The sequence below is a fragment of the Barbus barbus genome (assembly GCF_936440315.1).
Source record: "Barbus barbus genome assembly, chromosome: 13".
NCBI classification, from domain to species: domain Eukaryota; kingdom Metazoa; phylum Chordata; class Actinopteri; order Cypriniformes; family Cyprinidae; genus Barbus; species Barbus barbus.
In genome coordinates this window covers 30,695,638-30,712,024 of record NC_136741.1, presented here as the reverse complement: position 1 = coordinate 30,712,024, position 16,387 = coordinate 30,695,638, and the positions used below count along the sequence as shown (strand labels likewise).

General features: G+C 37.2%; 1 protein-coding gene across 1 annotated transcript in view; it reads left to right on the top strand.

The window, feature by feature from the left end:
• Positions 1–16,387, top strand: part of LOC306879671 (cadherin-22-like) — a gene marked incomplete at its 5' end in the record, with an annotated part of 112,786 nt that overhangs the window by 16,764 nt on the left and 79,635 nt on the right. Inside the window, one exon of the mRNA XM_079432821.1 lies at positions 12,274–12,393. Within this exon, the coding sequence (XP_079288947.1) occupies positions 12,274–12,393 (120 nt within the window). The remainder of the gene's footprint in view (positions 1–12,273; positions 12,394–16,387) is intronic.

Genomic DNA, 16,387 nt, shown 5'->3' with positions numbered 1-16,387 from the left:
TCAGTTTCTGTGAGGATATGTGCCTTCCTACCAAGACTCATCGAACTTATAACAATGACAAACCGTGGTTCACTGCAAAACTCAGACAGCTCCATCAGGCCAAAGAAGATGCTTACAGGAATGGGGACATAGTCTTGTATAAGCAGGCCAAATACACACTGGAAAAGGAGATCAGAGTGGCAAAGAGGAATTATTCCGATAAGCTAAGGATCCAATTCTCTTCCAGTGACATGGCTTCAGTGTGGAAAGGTCTGAAAGACATCACCAATTACAAGACACCATCCCCCAGCACTGTGGAGAATCAACAGCTGGCAGACAATCTTAATGAGTTCTATTGTAGGTTTGAAAAAACACCATTCACACCTCCTGCAACCCCCCTCTCCCCCACACCTGAACTGCAGATAAGAGAAAATGACGTGCTCCAGGTCTTCAAAAAGAACAAGAGAAGGAAGGCACCAGGCCCAGACGGTGTGACACCAGCCTGTCTGAAATCCTGTGCTGACCAGCTGGCCCCCATCTTTACACAGATCTTCAACAGATCACTGGAGCTGTGTGAAGTCCCCTCATGCTTCAAACGCTCCACCATCATCCCAGTCCCAAAGAAACCCAAGATTACAGGACTTAACGACCACAGACCTGTGGCTCTAACATCTGTGGTCATGAAGTCATTTGAAAAACTGGTTTTGGCTTATCTGAAGGACATCACTGGACCCTTACTGGACCCCCTGCAGTTTGCCTACAGAGCAAACAGGTCTGACAAGCAGCAGCTAGTGAGGCTGGGAGAATACACATCCAGCACCCATACTATCAGCACTGGAGCTCCTCAGGGCTGCGTACTCTCCCCATTGCTCTTCTCCCTCTACACCAACGACTGCACATCTAAAGACCCCTCTGTCAAGCTCCTGAAGTTTGCAGATGACACCACACTGAACGGCCTCATTCAGGACGGTGACAAGTCTGCTTACAGACAGGAGGTTAAGGAACTGTCTTAACAACACACTCAAAACTGTGGAGATGATTGTGGACTTCAGGAGAAACCCCCCTGCTCTCCCCCCACTCACCATCATGAATGAATCTTTTTTTTTTTTTTTTTTTTTTATATCTTGATGTACAAAAAGACATCAGGGTGTTCTAAAATGAATTATGAAGTGAATCGTCAATAGGTTTAATTTACACCATTTTTTTTTTTTGGTGATTTATTCAATTGCACTTTTTATAGTAATACTATTTTAAGTCAGTTACAGTTTTGTGCCTTTTTTCCCCGAATTTGGTTCAAATCAAAGTCTGTATTGTTGTTGTCCATCTCTGAGCTGGTTTGGTTCAGTTCAAGGTTTAAAACTTTTTTTTGTTTGTTTTAAATGGAGAAAACATGGGCTCAGTGCACAACTTTTTAATAAAGTACATCTAAATTCATAAAATGACATTGAGGTATCATACAGTGCATTATGAAGGTGGATCAGCAGGTTTATATTGCACAATAGTTTTTTGGTTCAGTTTGAGGTTTAGAGTTCTTTAGCATTGGGCTTCTTTTTGAAATCCCTATGGAGAAAATGAATGGAAAAATGACATCTGGAACCGAGGCCACTGTAAACGTGGTCACCCACTGCAAAGTACAACTTTTTAATAAAGTACCAGAGACTGTGTTAGGCAGGACATCAGAAGACGACATGCCAGATATGAGGTATTTTATCGCTGCGAGCGCTTTATTTAAATTGTCACATTCTGAGAAGGGAGGAGAGGAGAAATGGGGCGTTCTGGTCTATTTTAAACAGATTGCCTTTAAATATTCAAAATGAAAATGATTCTGCTTTTACTCTGTGTTAAATTGAATAAAATGGGATTAATATCTAATCCTCCTCTGTGCTTAGATTTTGAGATTTGCTGCGGCTGCAGCAGCGGCGCCTCGATCCATCTGCAGGCTTTTGATGTCATAAACTTCTGCTTTTTGATGTCTGCTTAAAGGAATAATTCACCCTGACATTAAAATGCTGTCATTCATTCGTTAACAGAATATTTAGCAGAATGTCCAGAGGCCAATGCCTTAAACATGTTTTTAATCCCATCAGTTAATTCTTTTACACTTAGTATCTTTTTTTTTTACTATAGTACTTTCAAATAACAAGTTGTCTTGCACTCACTTTTACAGTTTTATGACCGTAAACAAATAAATTATTACACTATATTTTTACATATGTTAAGACAAAATAGCACAGAATGTTATAATTGCATATATCATTATAGTTGAAGCATATTTGTCAATCATACAGGTAAGAAACAGTTAAGATTTTAGCGCTCAAAAAATTATGGCATATAGTTTATTATTAACTATTTATAACTTTTTGACTTTTTTTTTATATTTGATTTATATCATTCTTTTTCAGCACTAAATTAAATTAATTCAAATTGCTTATAACCAGTGTAAATCTGGTTAGTGTGAAACTAATAACATTTATGTAGTTAGAAAAAATATGACCATGATTAAAACATTACTAGCTGTGGAACAAGCAATATATAATACATATATAAATATATATTACAGAAATCTCACCTGTTTACAGTATACACTGACAAAAAATGGTATTGCATGAAATTTTGAAACCAAAATACTGAAATAATATTTACTTACAATTTTTACTTTGAAAAAATAAAAATAAAAATAATAATATACTGCAATCTGAAAAAAAAAAAATCTAAATGTTTGGACATTTTATTTGCAACTCGCATCTAGTTTAACGATGTTTTCCCGTGCAAAACTGACCATCATGGTGCTAAGGTGTTGTGGGTGGTTTTAAGGGCATTATTATGCAGTTGCTAAGGCTTTAACACTGTTGCTATGTGGCTGCTAGGTTGTTCAAAAGTGTCTCTTGGTTCCTAATTTCAATGCACAATCGCAATAGTGATGGTTGCGAGACATCGTTGCCCAATAAAGCATCCTGGACTGTTTAAGTACGTCTTTGTCAAAGAGGATGAAAAATATCCCATGTAAATCCTTATGGGACTTCCTCAAAGATCCCGGCAGCGGCCCATTGACTTTTATGACACAACATTATCCAGCTCTTTTTTTTTTTCTTCAGTCTTTGCTCATATCTAAGCGCGTGTTCTTTATTTTTAAGTGGGTGAATGAAAAGTGAATCAAGTGTTGAGATGGTGAGTGGAATAACGTTTCATGTGAAAACACTTTGGCTTTTATGGGAGCACTAAACGATTGATAATGCGGAGTGATTCGGGGCGTTCGGTGCGAGTGACTCTGACGAGGTTAAATAGAGGAGAAAGCGAGCGGCGGGTACAAATCTCCTTTACGACGGCGGCTCTTAAAGAGCTGTCAGTCTGTGGTCCTGCATGAGCTCACCTCTCCTGACCATCTGCTCCAGTGCCTCGGCTGCCGGCATCAAACACACTTTGTTGACACCATTAAGTGGGTCATTCCTGTTACACAGTGCCTTATGAACTCTTGAGCTTTTGTGAATATGCCTGTGGTGTAATATAAGGATGTATTTCTATGAAAAAACTCTCCTATTAATTTTGACTTTAGTAATTACTCGAACAATGGCAAGAGCTGAGGATAGTTGCTGCTCAGTAAATGGGTGACAGTAGATTAAGCCGATGATATTAAGTTTTTATATTGTTATACTGATTTCTTTTGATGTTACCGACCCAGATTAAATGTTTTAGTGAGACACAAACTAGCTAATCCATCAAATCCATTCATCCTTACTAATGTTTATGCTGTTGTGTGTGTGTGTAACCATATATACATTATATTTCACACACTTAAAGCTCTTTTATTTTATATATGCAATAGGATTAGTCCAACGAATCATTCGGTTTGTAATGCATACTGAACCGAAAGCCTTATACCGAATGGTTCAATAAGAATATGTGTATCTTTATACCCCTCAATATATTAAGATGTATATAACATAGGACATAGAAATGTGAAGTGCATTTATGCATAAATCTTACTGGCGGCGAGGGATGAGGAGGCAGTGGCTCTAAAAATGCAGTCTCCCATAAGGTCAGGCACATTAAAATAAATTTTGCTTTAGAGCTTCATGTCCTCTTATATCTTAGCGTATGCATTTTTAATTGACTATTTACAGTGCTGTTGGCTTTTCCTGCTTCTAAACAGCTTCCTTTGGCTCTTCCATGAACAGCTCCTCATCTCAAACCTTCTGGGTTGTAGATTTTCAAACAGATGACAGCCGATCAAAGATCAACTAGCAGGTTAATCTCACGCCAAACCCGAGATAAGTCTCTGGACCAGAGCGTCTCAAGTGGGTATGGTATGGTGAGCTTCCACATCAGCTTATTGTTTGATCTATATTTGTTGATCGTGCCAATCTAGACTCGTGTGTGGAGATGCTAGCAGAGGAAAACAAACCGGCCCGGCATGCCCTACACAAGCTCTGTTTAATCCACATCCACCACCCCGTGTCGCTCTGCAAATATTAGCAGGAGGTCGGGATGCTGGGGGTGAAGAAGGGCCACATCTGCTGAACTCTGATGCTGTATGTGTGATTACTTCCTAGGGCTGTGCTTTCCTTCCCATAGAAACTCTGCAGTGAATCACGCTAGGTCATATTTCAGCTCAGCGCTTCACATAGAGCCACCGCAATGCGTGGATTATTGAAATGCAGTCACAAAAATATCCTGTCCGAAAACATGTTTTTGTTTTTAATTAAAACCCACATGCTAATTAAATCTGCCACTGACAATTTGGTGGTTAATGTGCTTAATTGTCATGAAAATAATGTCATGAAGCAAATGAGGCTTGTTTTTAAGACCATTTTTTGCATTATGCAAAACATTATTACTGATTGTTGAGGCAAAATAAGACCCAGAAATTTCTCAGAACCCTTTTACTCATATTTAATGATTCATATTTAATTTTTTACGTGGAAATTGACGACATCTTTGCTGTTGAGAGCTGTAAATATTCATGACTGTGTAACTGTTACAGTTTATCATATGATCAAGATTTTATTTTAGACCAGGCATATCACAGGGAATTGTTTCAATATTAATTACTAATAAAACTTAATAGCATTTCGTTATGAATGCAGCTATATTAGATTTAGATGTAGCTGTTTTCATAAAGAAATGCTGAAAAGGAGGCTTCTGTTTTTTTGTCTGTTTTATCTCATTTCTATCTTGATAATAGGGCTGCACGATATATCACATGTGAATGTCATGAATATCTCGTCAGTAAAGCCGGTTCTGTGATTATTAATACATCTCCATCACCAGTTTTCAAATGGAGAGGCATTTAATACACAGAGCCGTAGTTCACCGACAAGCTACGCAATTCGTGCTCAGAATCGCAGATGAATCGCCTGATACTGAACGTGATATTGCGTAGCTTGTCGGTGAACTACGGCTCTGTGTATTAAATGCCTCTCCATTTGAAAACTGGTGACGGAGATGTATTAATAATCACAGAACCGGCTTTACTGATGAGATGCGCATGACAATTGCATGCAATATATCATGCAGCCCTAATTGATAACAGTTGTTATATTCATATGCTGCTTATAGCTTATGCTCATCAGTGCTGCATTTATTTGATGATAAAAATACAGTAAAAACAGTAATGTGAACTATTATTTCAATCAAAAATAAATGTTTATTTATGGAATTTAAATCTTTACTATCACTCTTTAATCAAAGTAACATTCTTGCTGAATAAAATATTACTCAAATAAAGTAAATTAAGTACATGTCACGGTGCACACAGGAGGGAGGATCAAGGACACGCAGACGAGGACGTAAACTCAAACAATAGACTTTAATGTCGACATCAGGACAGGGCAGGACAAGGCAAGGCAGACACAAACAGGAACACCGGGGACTAACGAGTAAACCAGCCACCATCTCACAACACAGACAGGACTTAAATACACAGGATAATGAGACGAACACGGCTGGACAAGAATTAACTAATTATATTTAACAAGGACAGGAAACAAACCAAATATGGGCATGGAAACACAGGGAGCACGTGGAAACACAAGACACACACAACAGAGGTCTGACATAAGTCCCCCCTCCCGAAAGGCTCGTCCCGAGCCTAAACAGTTCCATCAGGGAGGGGGGGTGGGCGCGGAACATACAGATGGACCATGGCGGAGCTAGGAGCTCAGGAGGCCATGGCAGGTGGTCTTCGTGGTCGTGGATAGATAGCCTAACACACATTTGTTAGGCTATCTTAGAAGAACAGTAAAAAATAAATAAATAAATAAACCAAAATAAATAATAAATAAAGGTTGCACATATTGAATTCCCAGCCCACTCTTGCAGGATTCTGAAGCTATAGGGTGTGGTTGTGTGTGTGTGTGTGTGTGTGTGCCAGATACGGGTTATAACTGTGAAGAGCTGGATCAAGGATGGATTCTTCTTCCATCTACTTCTGGAGCAATATTTGCACTTGCAGAGAGAATACACAGAGATCTCAAACACACTACTATTACACTCCAGACCACAGGCTTTCCTTATCTCACCCGTAACCCTTTTATGTTTAGGAAATGAAGCTGGACACCCTTACAAAACAGTGCAGTAGTATGGCATCAGATGGTAGTGCTAGACTTTGATGTGAATCATATGCATGTAATTTGGTACAAAACTAACAGGGAATGTTCTCAGTTCTTAAAAAAATTTTTTTTTTAAGTTATATGAATGTTACAGTAAAGCGTTCTTAAAGGAATGTTTTATGGAATGGTCATAGTAACTTTATTCTCATAACATTGAGAGAAAACAGTCTTAGGACAACATTCTCAGGAACATCCTTATGATGTTATTTTCATTTTATTTGCACTTAATGAACATTCCCATAATGTTGAGAGAAAATGTTCTTAGCATGTTAAAAAATAATGTTCAAATAACATTAACTTTCAAGTTAGTAGAACATTGTAGGGAACGTTTTTGGGTCCCACTTTATAGTAAGTGGCCCTAATACATGTGTACTTACATAGTAACTAGTGTACGTAGTATGTAACCACAGTGTAAATTGATACTGAATGGTATCAATTGTTTAAACAATATACTGTCAGTTGTCAGAATGACATGCAGGGAAATTGTGGGAAAATCAGTTTTTTTGCCGTGGTATTTAAGATAACTGTTAATTTTTAGCTGCAAAGTCTGTATATTTAACAGTATAAGACAAATTCAATCTATTATAGTTTTTTACTGTATAAGTGTAACGGGGTGAACGAGACATGCGGATCCAAGTGCAAACTTTTGTTTATCAACATAGTCAATACACAGTCAGGGTTAAACAACGGCAAAAAGATATGGCATGGACAAGACACAAGAGTGATCCTAGGGAAAGCGTGGGTCGACGATCGGCGAATAATATCCAACCGGCCAAGGCAGAGAGATAATCCAGGTACACGAGCAAAGATCCAAACGAGGGGCAAACAAAGTCCGAACGGCAAGGCAAAGGGTTAATCCAGGAAACACGGGAAGGAATCAAAACACGAGAAAACTAGCAAGGAAAGACTAACAACTGAGTGGGTTCTGTAGAGTAGCTATCGCTAAGATATACGCTAAACAATACTCGGCAGAGAGGAAGAGGAAGTCCATGGTTTATGTAGGGTGTGTGATCAGTGCAATCAGCTGTGTGTGTCGTCAGTGCAATGGATGATGGGAATTGTAGTCTGAGGTGGCATGCAACAGTTAGTGTAGTGCAAGAGTCCCTGTGGTGAGTGAGTGACCTCTGGTGGTGAGCGAATGGAAGTTCATGGCCAGGATTCGTGACAATAAGAGAGCTTGACTTTTTTTTTTTACCAAATAATTTTTACAGTCTTTTACCATTATTATAAAATTATAAACATTATTAAATCCATTTTTAAATGTGACTTTAAAAATTATTTTTGAAGTAAATAAAACAAAGATTACTGGAGTATGTTTGACAAGAGTTTCTACTTCAGTGTGTTACTTGCAGTTTCTTTGTGATTATTTACTAGCAATTTCTGAGCGAATATTGTTTCCAAGTAAGTCTTAGACCAATTTTTTTTATTTATTATCTTAGACTTTGAAAATTAGTTAAACATCTCTTCAAAACACACTGAAACAATTATTCATTTAATTACCTTTTTTTTTTTTTTAAGGTAAGCGGTTGCCATCAATTTATCTTAGCTACATTTAAATAAACCAATTTAGTTGATTAACTTTCAACATATTTTAATTAAATGTAGCTTACCTTAAAAAAAATTAGTATAATTTTTTTCAGTGCAATGTTAATTTAATTAACAACAATAAATACAATTACATACAATTCCGAAATAGCTCTATTAAAATAATAGAGTATAGTAAAATGAAATGAAATTAAATAATTAAAATGAATAAAAGGCTATCAACCTTGTTAATGCATCTAGCATGACTGGCCTTTTTTCTTCATCTGATAAATATTTCCAATTCTTGTAAGTCTAATTGTGTATGTCTCCAACTCCTCGCGTGTGTTTTTCTTTTATGCGTTCCCAGGAGCCTCCGCAGGATACATAAACCAGGATCTAATGACCTCTTAGTAAATCCGAGGCTGTGCATTAATGTGCTTCCTCTTCTTGTTTGAGTGTAAACACAATAAAATAGTATTTGCATTTATATAGTTTTTCACCAGTGGCATTAATCAACTCAGGGCGGGCGGGCCGTCAGACAACTTCTTGCTGATTATTACCTGTGGAAAATTAAGATAAGTAAGTAATCCCATGAAAGGAAATAACTTCTGCATCTCCACTCCCAGTTAACAAGAGAAATGCAATCTTACAGTTAGGTTTTTAATGCAGTGCAGATGGTTTTTAGAGTTATCCTGGAGCAGAGTAGGCATCCGTGATCTTTTGAAGATTGTGCCTCTTTTTTTTTTTTGAAAATGGTCGGCAGTTATTTGTTATACTGAATGCTGATATGCAGAGTCTGTTTCCTTAATATACCAGCAAATCTTCCTGGCGGTAAGTTTGCCTCCGCAGCCCCATTAGGCAAAATAGAGCGCTATAAACAAAACTCAACTTGAAAGAGCGGCCGCACACTGAAACGGCAAAACATGTCAGAATATCCTCCGAGTTTTATTCGTGTGTTTGATGTTTGCTTCTGTTCAGACCACCGAATGGATGAAAGGTTAGAGAAAGCAGAAAACTATCAGACAGATAGCGATCGGGGTGTTTGGCTTCGGCGAAAGCGCTTCGCTTTAATGATAAAACATTGTCCTTTTCTGTAAGCTCTCATGGGAGGCGGCGTTCGTGATGGAAGACAAACAAGATTCTGACTCTTCCCGTTAATTAACCTAATTAGCATAGGCCTATTATGTGGCTGGACAGTATCGTGACAGGCCTCGGTGAGAGACTGCAACGATGACCTTTTGCGGACACCGCCAGCTGTCAGCAATTACCTGAGAGCGATCGGCCGAATACAAGCCCTGGAGTCCTTCAGCGCCGCTTTACGCTACATATATACAGTCACAGAGCCGGGGAAGGGTCACCTCTTAAAAGCTTTTATTTAGCAATGATGCATTAAACTGATCAAAAGTGACAAAGTCTTTTTTTTTTTATTCAGTTCACATTTATTTGTATAGCGCTTTTAACGATGCACATCATTGCAAAGCAGCTTCACAGAAAAAAATTAAGAGCATTTTACAGTATCAGGGGTGACTATCAAAGTCATTTATATAATGTTACAAAATATTTTTATTTCAAATAAATGCTGTTATTGTGAAGAATCATGAGAAAATAGTATCATGGTTCCCACAAAAAAACAACTGGTTTTCAACCAGTGTTATTATGTTTCAGTTTTTATTTATTTATTTAATTTTTTTTTCATTGCATTTTCCATTTTAATTTCAATTTTAATTTACGTTTTAGTTTAGTTTAGCTTTAGTAATTTTGTTGTGTTTCTGACATTTCTGTAAGTGTTCTATAGGTGTACTGGGTAGAGTGGGGGAAACCCCCACCCCCTTAAGCACTGTGTCATTTCTTTCTGTGAAACAAAAGCTAAATGTGTTCAGAAAAAATATCATAGTTTTAAAGACAATGACATAAATTATAAACAAAGTATGAAAAATGTTATTAGATTTTTAACAAAAATATAATTTGTACCAAGGGGGCGTTTTTACCCCACCTATGGGGTAAAATGCCCCCCCCCCCCCCCCCCCCCCAGTCTGACAAAACAATTTGCTTTAAACATTTACAGCAAAGTCAGAGTACAGACAGTTGTTGCTTAAAATTAAAAAGAAGATAATCAATAATTATGAATTACAAAATTATAATAGTACGGTGGCCGAGAGAGCTCAACTCGCTGCAAATAGAAAAAAACAACTGCAAATTAAGAAAACAACTTCGTCAATTTGACAACACACGTGCTGCAAATGCTCACAACATAACCAAATAAAGAAACGCACTGCAAATACTCACAACACAACCAAAAAAAGAAACGTTCTGGTAATAAAATTATTTATTTGGTTGTGTTGTGAGCATTTGCAGTGTGTTTCTTTCTTTGTTTGTGTTGTGAGCATTTGCAGTGTGTTTCTTTCTTTGTTTGTGTTGTGAGCATTTGCGTCACTTGCTGTCAAATTGATGAAGATGTTTTCTTGATTTGCTGGTGCTTTTTCTATTTGCATGTGTTTTCTGAAGTTGCGGTGTGTTGAGCTCTCTCGGCCACTGCGTAATAGCTTATTTGAAACATTATGTTAGCTGATGCTAACTGGCTAGTCGCAACATCCAAGTCGCAACATCTAACTACTGGGGTGCCTCAGGGCTCAGTTCTTGGATCACTTCTCTTCTCTGTCTACATGGCATCACTAGGTTCTAGGGATGTAACGATTACCGGTTTGACGATAAATCAAGATAAAATTCCCCATGGTTAGTATTACCGTTTCATATTTTAATTATCATTAAAATCGTATTCAATTACCACGATTTGAACAACTCACAATAAATAAATACTGTCCAGCATAAAGCACAGTTTTAAGTAACAGTCTCACGTGCACACAGCAGCAGAGTAGTTTCATTTTGAGTGAAAATATGGCGGAAAAGCTGGGAGGTTTTAAAAGACTGCTGAGGGAATTATCCAAATTAATTTATGAATTAATTAATTATATGAATGTACCTCTGAAGGTCCTGAATGTCTTCAGAAATTATTCAATGGCATTTTGTTTTCATCTTCGCTCCATATAATACCTAAAGGTGTTCTTAATCGCAATACTGCTTTGTTCACTGAGGTTACTGGAAACAGCTGTATTCAGCTTTTCCATAAGTGCCACCTAGTGTCAGAGAGTGGATTTACAGAGACTTATATTTACATTCAGCTTGTGTGCAGTTTCTGTATGGCCAAAAACGGACCGAATTTGCATGCCCTGCTGTAAATTTTGACCGGTTGATGAAAAACAAGCTTATGGTTATTCTACACATTTAAACAAATCAGATAAGTTAAGTTTAAGCTTAATTTTATTTTATTTTATTTTATTTTATTTTATTTTATTTTATTTTATTTTATTTTATTTTATTTTATTTTATTTTATTTTATTTTATTTCATTTTCAAGTAAGGAAAGTGTTTCAGCAAACACCCTGTTTTCAACATTTATAAGAAGAAGAAATGTTTCTTAAGCAGCAAATCGGAAAAATGTATATATAATATAGTATACTTCTTTTCCCAATTAGCACTATTCTGAAACATTCTGAACAAGATCGATTGATTGATTGAAACTCCATATTATTTGCGTCAGATTTTCAGAGAATACAGACTGTTCCTCACACACAGTTATCTTATTCTTAGTCTTTCGTGCTACTTTTCTGTCGTTTCTGGAGCTTGACAGACATGGCCACATTGAGCTGTTGTTGTACAGAAAAGAGCTTTGTAGAATTTCCTCCAAATCTCTCCTTTTGTGAGAGAAAGTCGTACAGGTTTGGAGCAACATGAGTGTGAAAACTCCTCCTTTAAACTCTGTGTCTTATCTTCTCCTGTCTGCATTCTCCAGGCTTTTCTTGCGAGAAGCTTGCATTTCCCCCTCAGGAATATGGTCCATTAAACTTTATAGGCTGCGGGCTTTGCTTTAGTTAAAACGTGTGACTAAATGTAAATATGTGCTTTTGTATCGGGAGCCAGGAGGCTGTTGAGGCGCGCACAATTGGCTCAGAAAATGCACTGAATAAATTTACTTAAAGAACAACTAAATGCTGTGGAAACACTTGTAACTTGATGCTAATGAGATCCATGAGAGTGTTGTTTTTCTTGATGAAATGCTGTCATTGTGAGGCTCGGTCTGATGTAATTGATGTGTTTGACCACAGGTACGTCAGTGATGAAGGTTATGGCTTCGGACGCTGATGATCCGACCTACGGAAGCAGCGCTCGGATAGTTTACAGCGTTCTGGAAGGAGAACGATTCTTTATTGTTGACCGACAAACCGGTAAGTGTATAAAAGAGTTTCCTATCATTTCCTATTGAAATATCATATTTATTCATGTTATGAATTTGATACTACTTTTTATTGCTGCATTTGCACCCAAATAACATGATAAAGTTTTGCACAAGGTTTTCCACTCACTTAGGTCAGAAACTGTACAAATCAACTTTTCGAGCTATGGCGTTTTAGTTTTAGAGATTTTTTGGTTTGTTTTTTGACTTGAGACTTCCTAGTTTAAATTTACTACTGGTTGTTCCTTGCTTTTTGCAGACTGCACTATAATTTAGTCTTGGCTATTTTCGTTTGCAAGTGCACCAGCTGTTAGTACATCTAGTACATCTGTTAGTTGAGTTTATCACAAAAAGCCCCGAAAAACATTGTGAGCAGTTTAGAGAAATTGTTATTGAATGATATTTGTTGTTACAATACAAGCACTAATATTATGAAATATTGTTGCAATTCAAAGATAGTGTTTTTTTTTCATGTGAATAAACTGTAAAATGTAATTGATTTTTGTGATCAAAGCTGAATTTTAAGCATCATTACTCCCAGTCTTCAGTGACATATGATCCTTCAAAAATCATCCTAAAATGCTGATTTGCAGCTAAAGAAATGTTGATTATCATCAATGTTGAAAACAGGGTTATTATAGAATAATGTAATCTAATCTAATATATAATATAATATAATATTATATAATGTATTATGTCAACTATAACAACATTTCTCATGTTACTTGTACGAAAATTGTAACTAAAACTGAAATAAAAACTATATAGTCATAAAATAGAATGATATAAAATAAAAAATGACAAGAATACACAACAAAATGACTAAAACTGAGATTTAAATGAAAAAGGATAATAATGTCTTGATGACTGAAATAACACTGGATGAAAGCTGTTGTGCCGCTTCATATTTTTGTGGAAATCAAGATACGTTTTTTTTTTCAGGATTCTCTGAAGAATTGAAAGTTCAAAAGAACAGCATTTATTTAAAATAGAAAGCTGTAACATTATATATATTCCTTTACTGTCATTTTTGATCATTTTAATGCGTCCTTACTAAATGATCCCATACTTTTGAACGGTAGTGTATAACATACACATTTTTATTCATAAATGAGTGTGCTTTGAATACTCTGAAAAATATGTACAGTTCCCTTCCTTCCTTAAATAATTATGAAGCATGTTTTGTTTTTCTCCAGCTGAGTTTTAGTTGAGTGTAAGTAAACAGGGTCCGGCCGCTTCAGACGGTCCATCATCACTGGAGTCTCCAGGGAATATCTCGGCTTTTGTTGCCTGCGTTCGTCCCCTGGGGAACTAGCACTAAACTTTTTATGATTAATTTTTTTGGGGCCGGCGGGCACGAGACCTGAGAGCAGCGGATGATAAATGGCTTCGCCTGTGCCACGTTAGCCGCCGGACTTTCTGCACGCTCCTTCCCTCTAATCTGAGAACAGTTAGATGAGCTGGAAGCAGATGAGCTGCGTGTTTTGCTCCTGACCTCCTTTATTTACAAAAAAAAAAAAAACAGCATTAATCCCTGGACGGGGCTTTTAGTCTTTGACACAGGATAAATAAAAGGCTAGTTGAGGAGTTTGATATTAATATCAGTTCATTAGATCCAGTGTTAGTGACTTGCGTTTGAACTACGGTTTCTCATCTCTAGCTCTCCAAATCTACAAACCGTTTGATGATGTTCTCATTTGCTTCTGCAATTTTCTCAAATGAGAGGCTTTTCAGCCTCGTCGTGTTGAAATTACTACCAGAATATGGAAGAAATGCTGCACCAGAGGAAGATTTGATTGATCAAAGCTTGCTCTTTAATAATGCTTTTTTTTTTCTTTTCGGAAAAAAATGTCTCATCTGTTCATCAAGGATGCATTTATTTGACCAAAAATACTGTACAAATTTGAAATATTATTACAATTTGAAATAACGGTCTTCTCTATTAATATATTTTAAAATGTAATTTATTCCTGTGATGTAAAACTGAATTTTCAGCATCATTACTCCAGTCTCTAGTGACACATGATCCTTCATAAATCATTCTAATATCAATATAAATATTAAATTTAAGCCTTCATTTTTTCAATGTTCCTCTTAAAATATCAGAAAAATACACATAAAAAAAAAAAAAAAAAAAAAAAATATATATATATATATATATATATATATATATATATATATATATATATATATATATATATATATATATATATATATATATATATATATATATATAATATACGCGCACACACTCCTGAACAAAATACCGGGGGAAACATTATAAGTTTTCGCATCGAAGGAAAAACACCCCAGATCATGATGGAGCCTCCTCCACTTTGCCGTGTAGAAAACATCTCCAGTGGGATCTCCCTGTCATGCCAGTAACGTTGGAAGTCATCAGGACAGAATAGGTTACATTTTTCACATCAAAGAATGAAACTTTCATCCACCTTTCAATGTCCCATGTTTGGTGCGCCCTTGCAAATTCCAAGCGGTCAAGTTTGTGGCGTGGGAGGAGACGTGGCCTTTGAAGACATTTTCTGTTCTTGAAGCCCTTCTCTCGCAGATAGCATCTTATGAATATTGGGCTGCAGTCAGCATCAATAAGGGCCTTAATTTGGGTCGAGGATCGGCCTGTGTCTTCACGGACAGGCCGTTGGCTCCTCTGGCGCAGTGCAGGTGAATTTTTTTTTTTGGGGTCTACCACTTGACATTTTTTGTTCCATAACTCTCAGGATCTTTTAAGAAATTTAAAATGACTAAAGAAGTCACGTGACGTGCTCATGAACCTAGTCGCACTTGAGTAGAGCTCCGTATGTTTGGCCTCTTTTTGCTGATTTTGTTTCGTTTTGTTTTAAGTTTTATTCATTGGTTGTGCTTTACCTGATGGCACGCAGTCGTAAACATCAGGAGTTGTCTCCGTCGGCTTCTCCGATTAAGAAGAAATCCAAGTCACCAAACTTAAGCGATATGATGGACAAGATGGCGAACACTGTTACACACTTTGAGGACATTCTAAGAACCAAGTTGTCTGTGATGCGGAACGAGTTCGCTTCTTGCATGTCAGTTGTTCAGTTGCTATGCTCTTAACTAGATCTTCTTACAGGGGAGATGAAAGATTAAAAGAAAGTCATCGCAGATCACGATAGGTGCGGTGCCGTGCTCGAGCAACAGGTTGTGGACTTACAGGATCACAATAGGCGCAGCAATTTGCGTCTGGTTGGATTGGCTGAAGGATCCGAAAAGGACAACCCTATGGGCCTTTTGAAAAGATCGCTACCGACGTGGATCCCATCTCTGGCGGGCAAAGAGATTAAAGTGGAGCGAGCGCATCGCATGTACACAAGGCTCTCCTCAGATCACGCTAAACCACGGGTTTTCATCTTTAAACTGCTGCGGTACATGGACAGGGAGCTCATTCTGCAGGCTGCGAGACTTCATGTCTTCACGTTTTCTCCGGTTTCCTCAAAAAGAAGTGCATTTGTGCCAATTAGGAAGAAGATGAGAGAAATTTCTCCTTTATCCTGCAACGCTGAAGGTCATTCTGAATCAAGGTGGACCTAAAATGCTATATTCCCCAGAAGAAACAACAGTTTTTCTCAGATCCCATTCATCCACCAACTCTCAGTGAACTCCAGCTGGACATTTGCTGTCTAATCGGAGAAGAGATGCTCTAAATGGTTTGGTGACTGTGTCTTTCACTGTTCACTTTAATGTTCACTTCTTAATTCATAGTTCATTGTGCATACAGTATCGCTTACTGATTATGATATTTTATTTGTTTTAGTTGTATTCTTCATCTCTCTTTTCTATCTCTTATCTTGTTTTTTTTTTTTTTTTAATAGAAATACTACCTAGTCAATACAGTATGTGACTATGGGGCTAAATGTTGGTGCTTCAGTAATGTGCAGGGTTTTGTTGACTCCACGGACCATATTAAGGGGTGCTAGCAGATCAAGGTTTGTTCTTGGTTTGATCTGCCATAG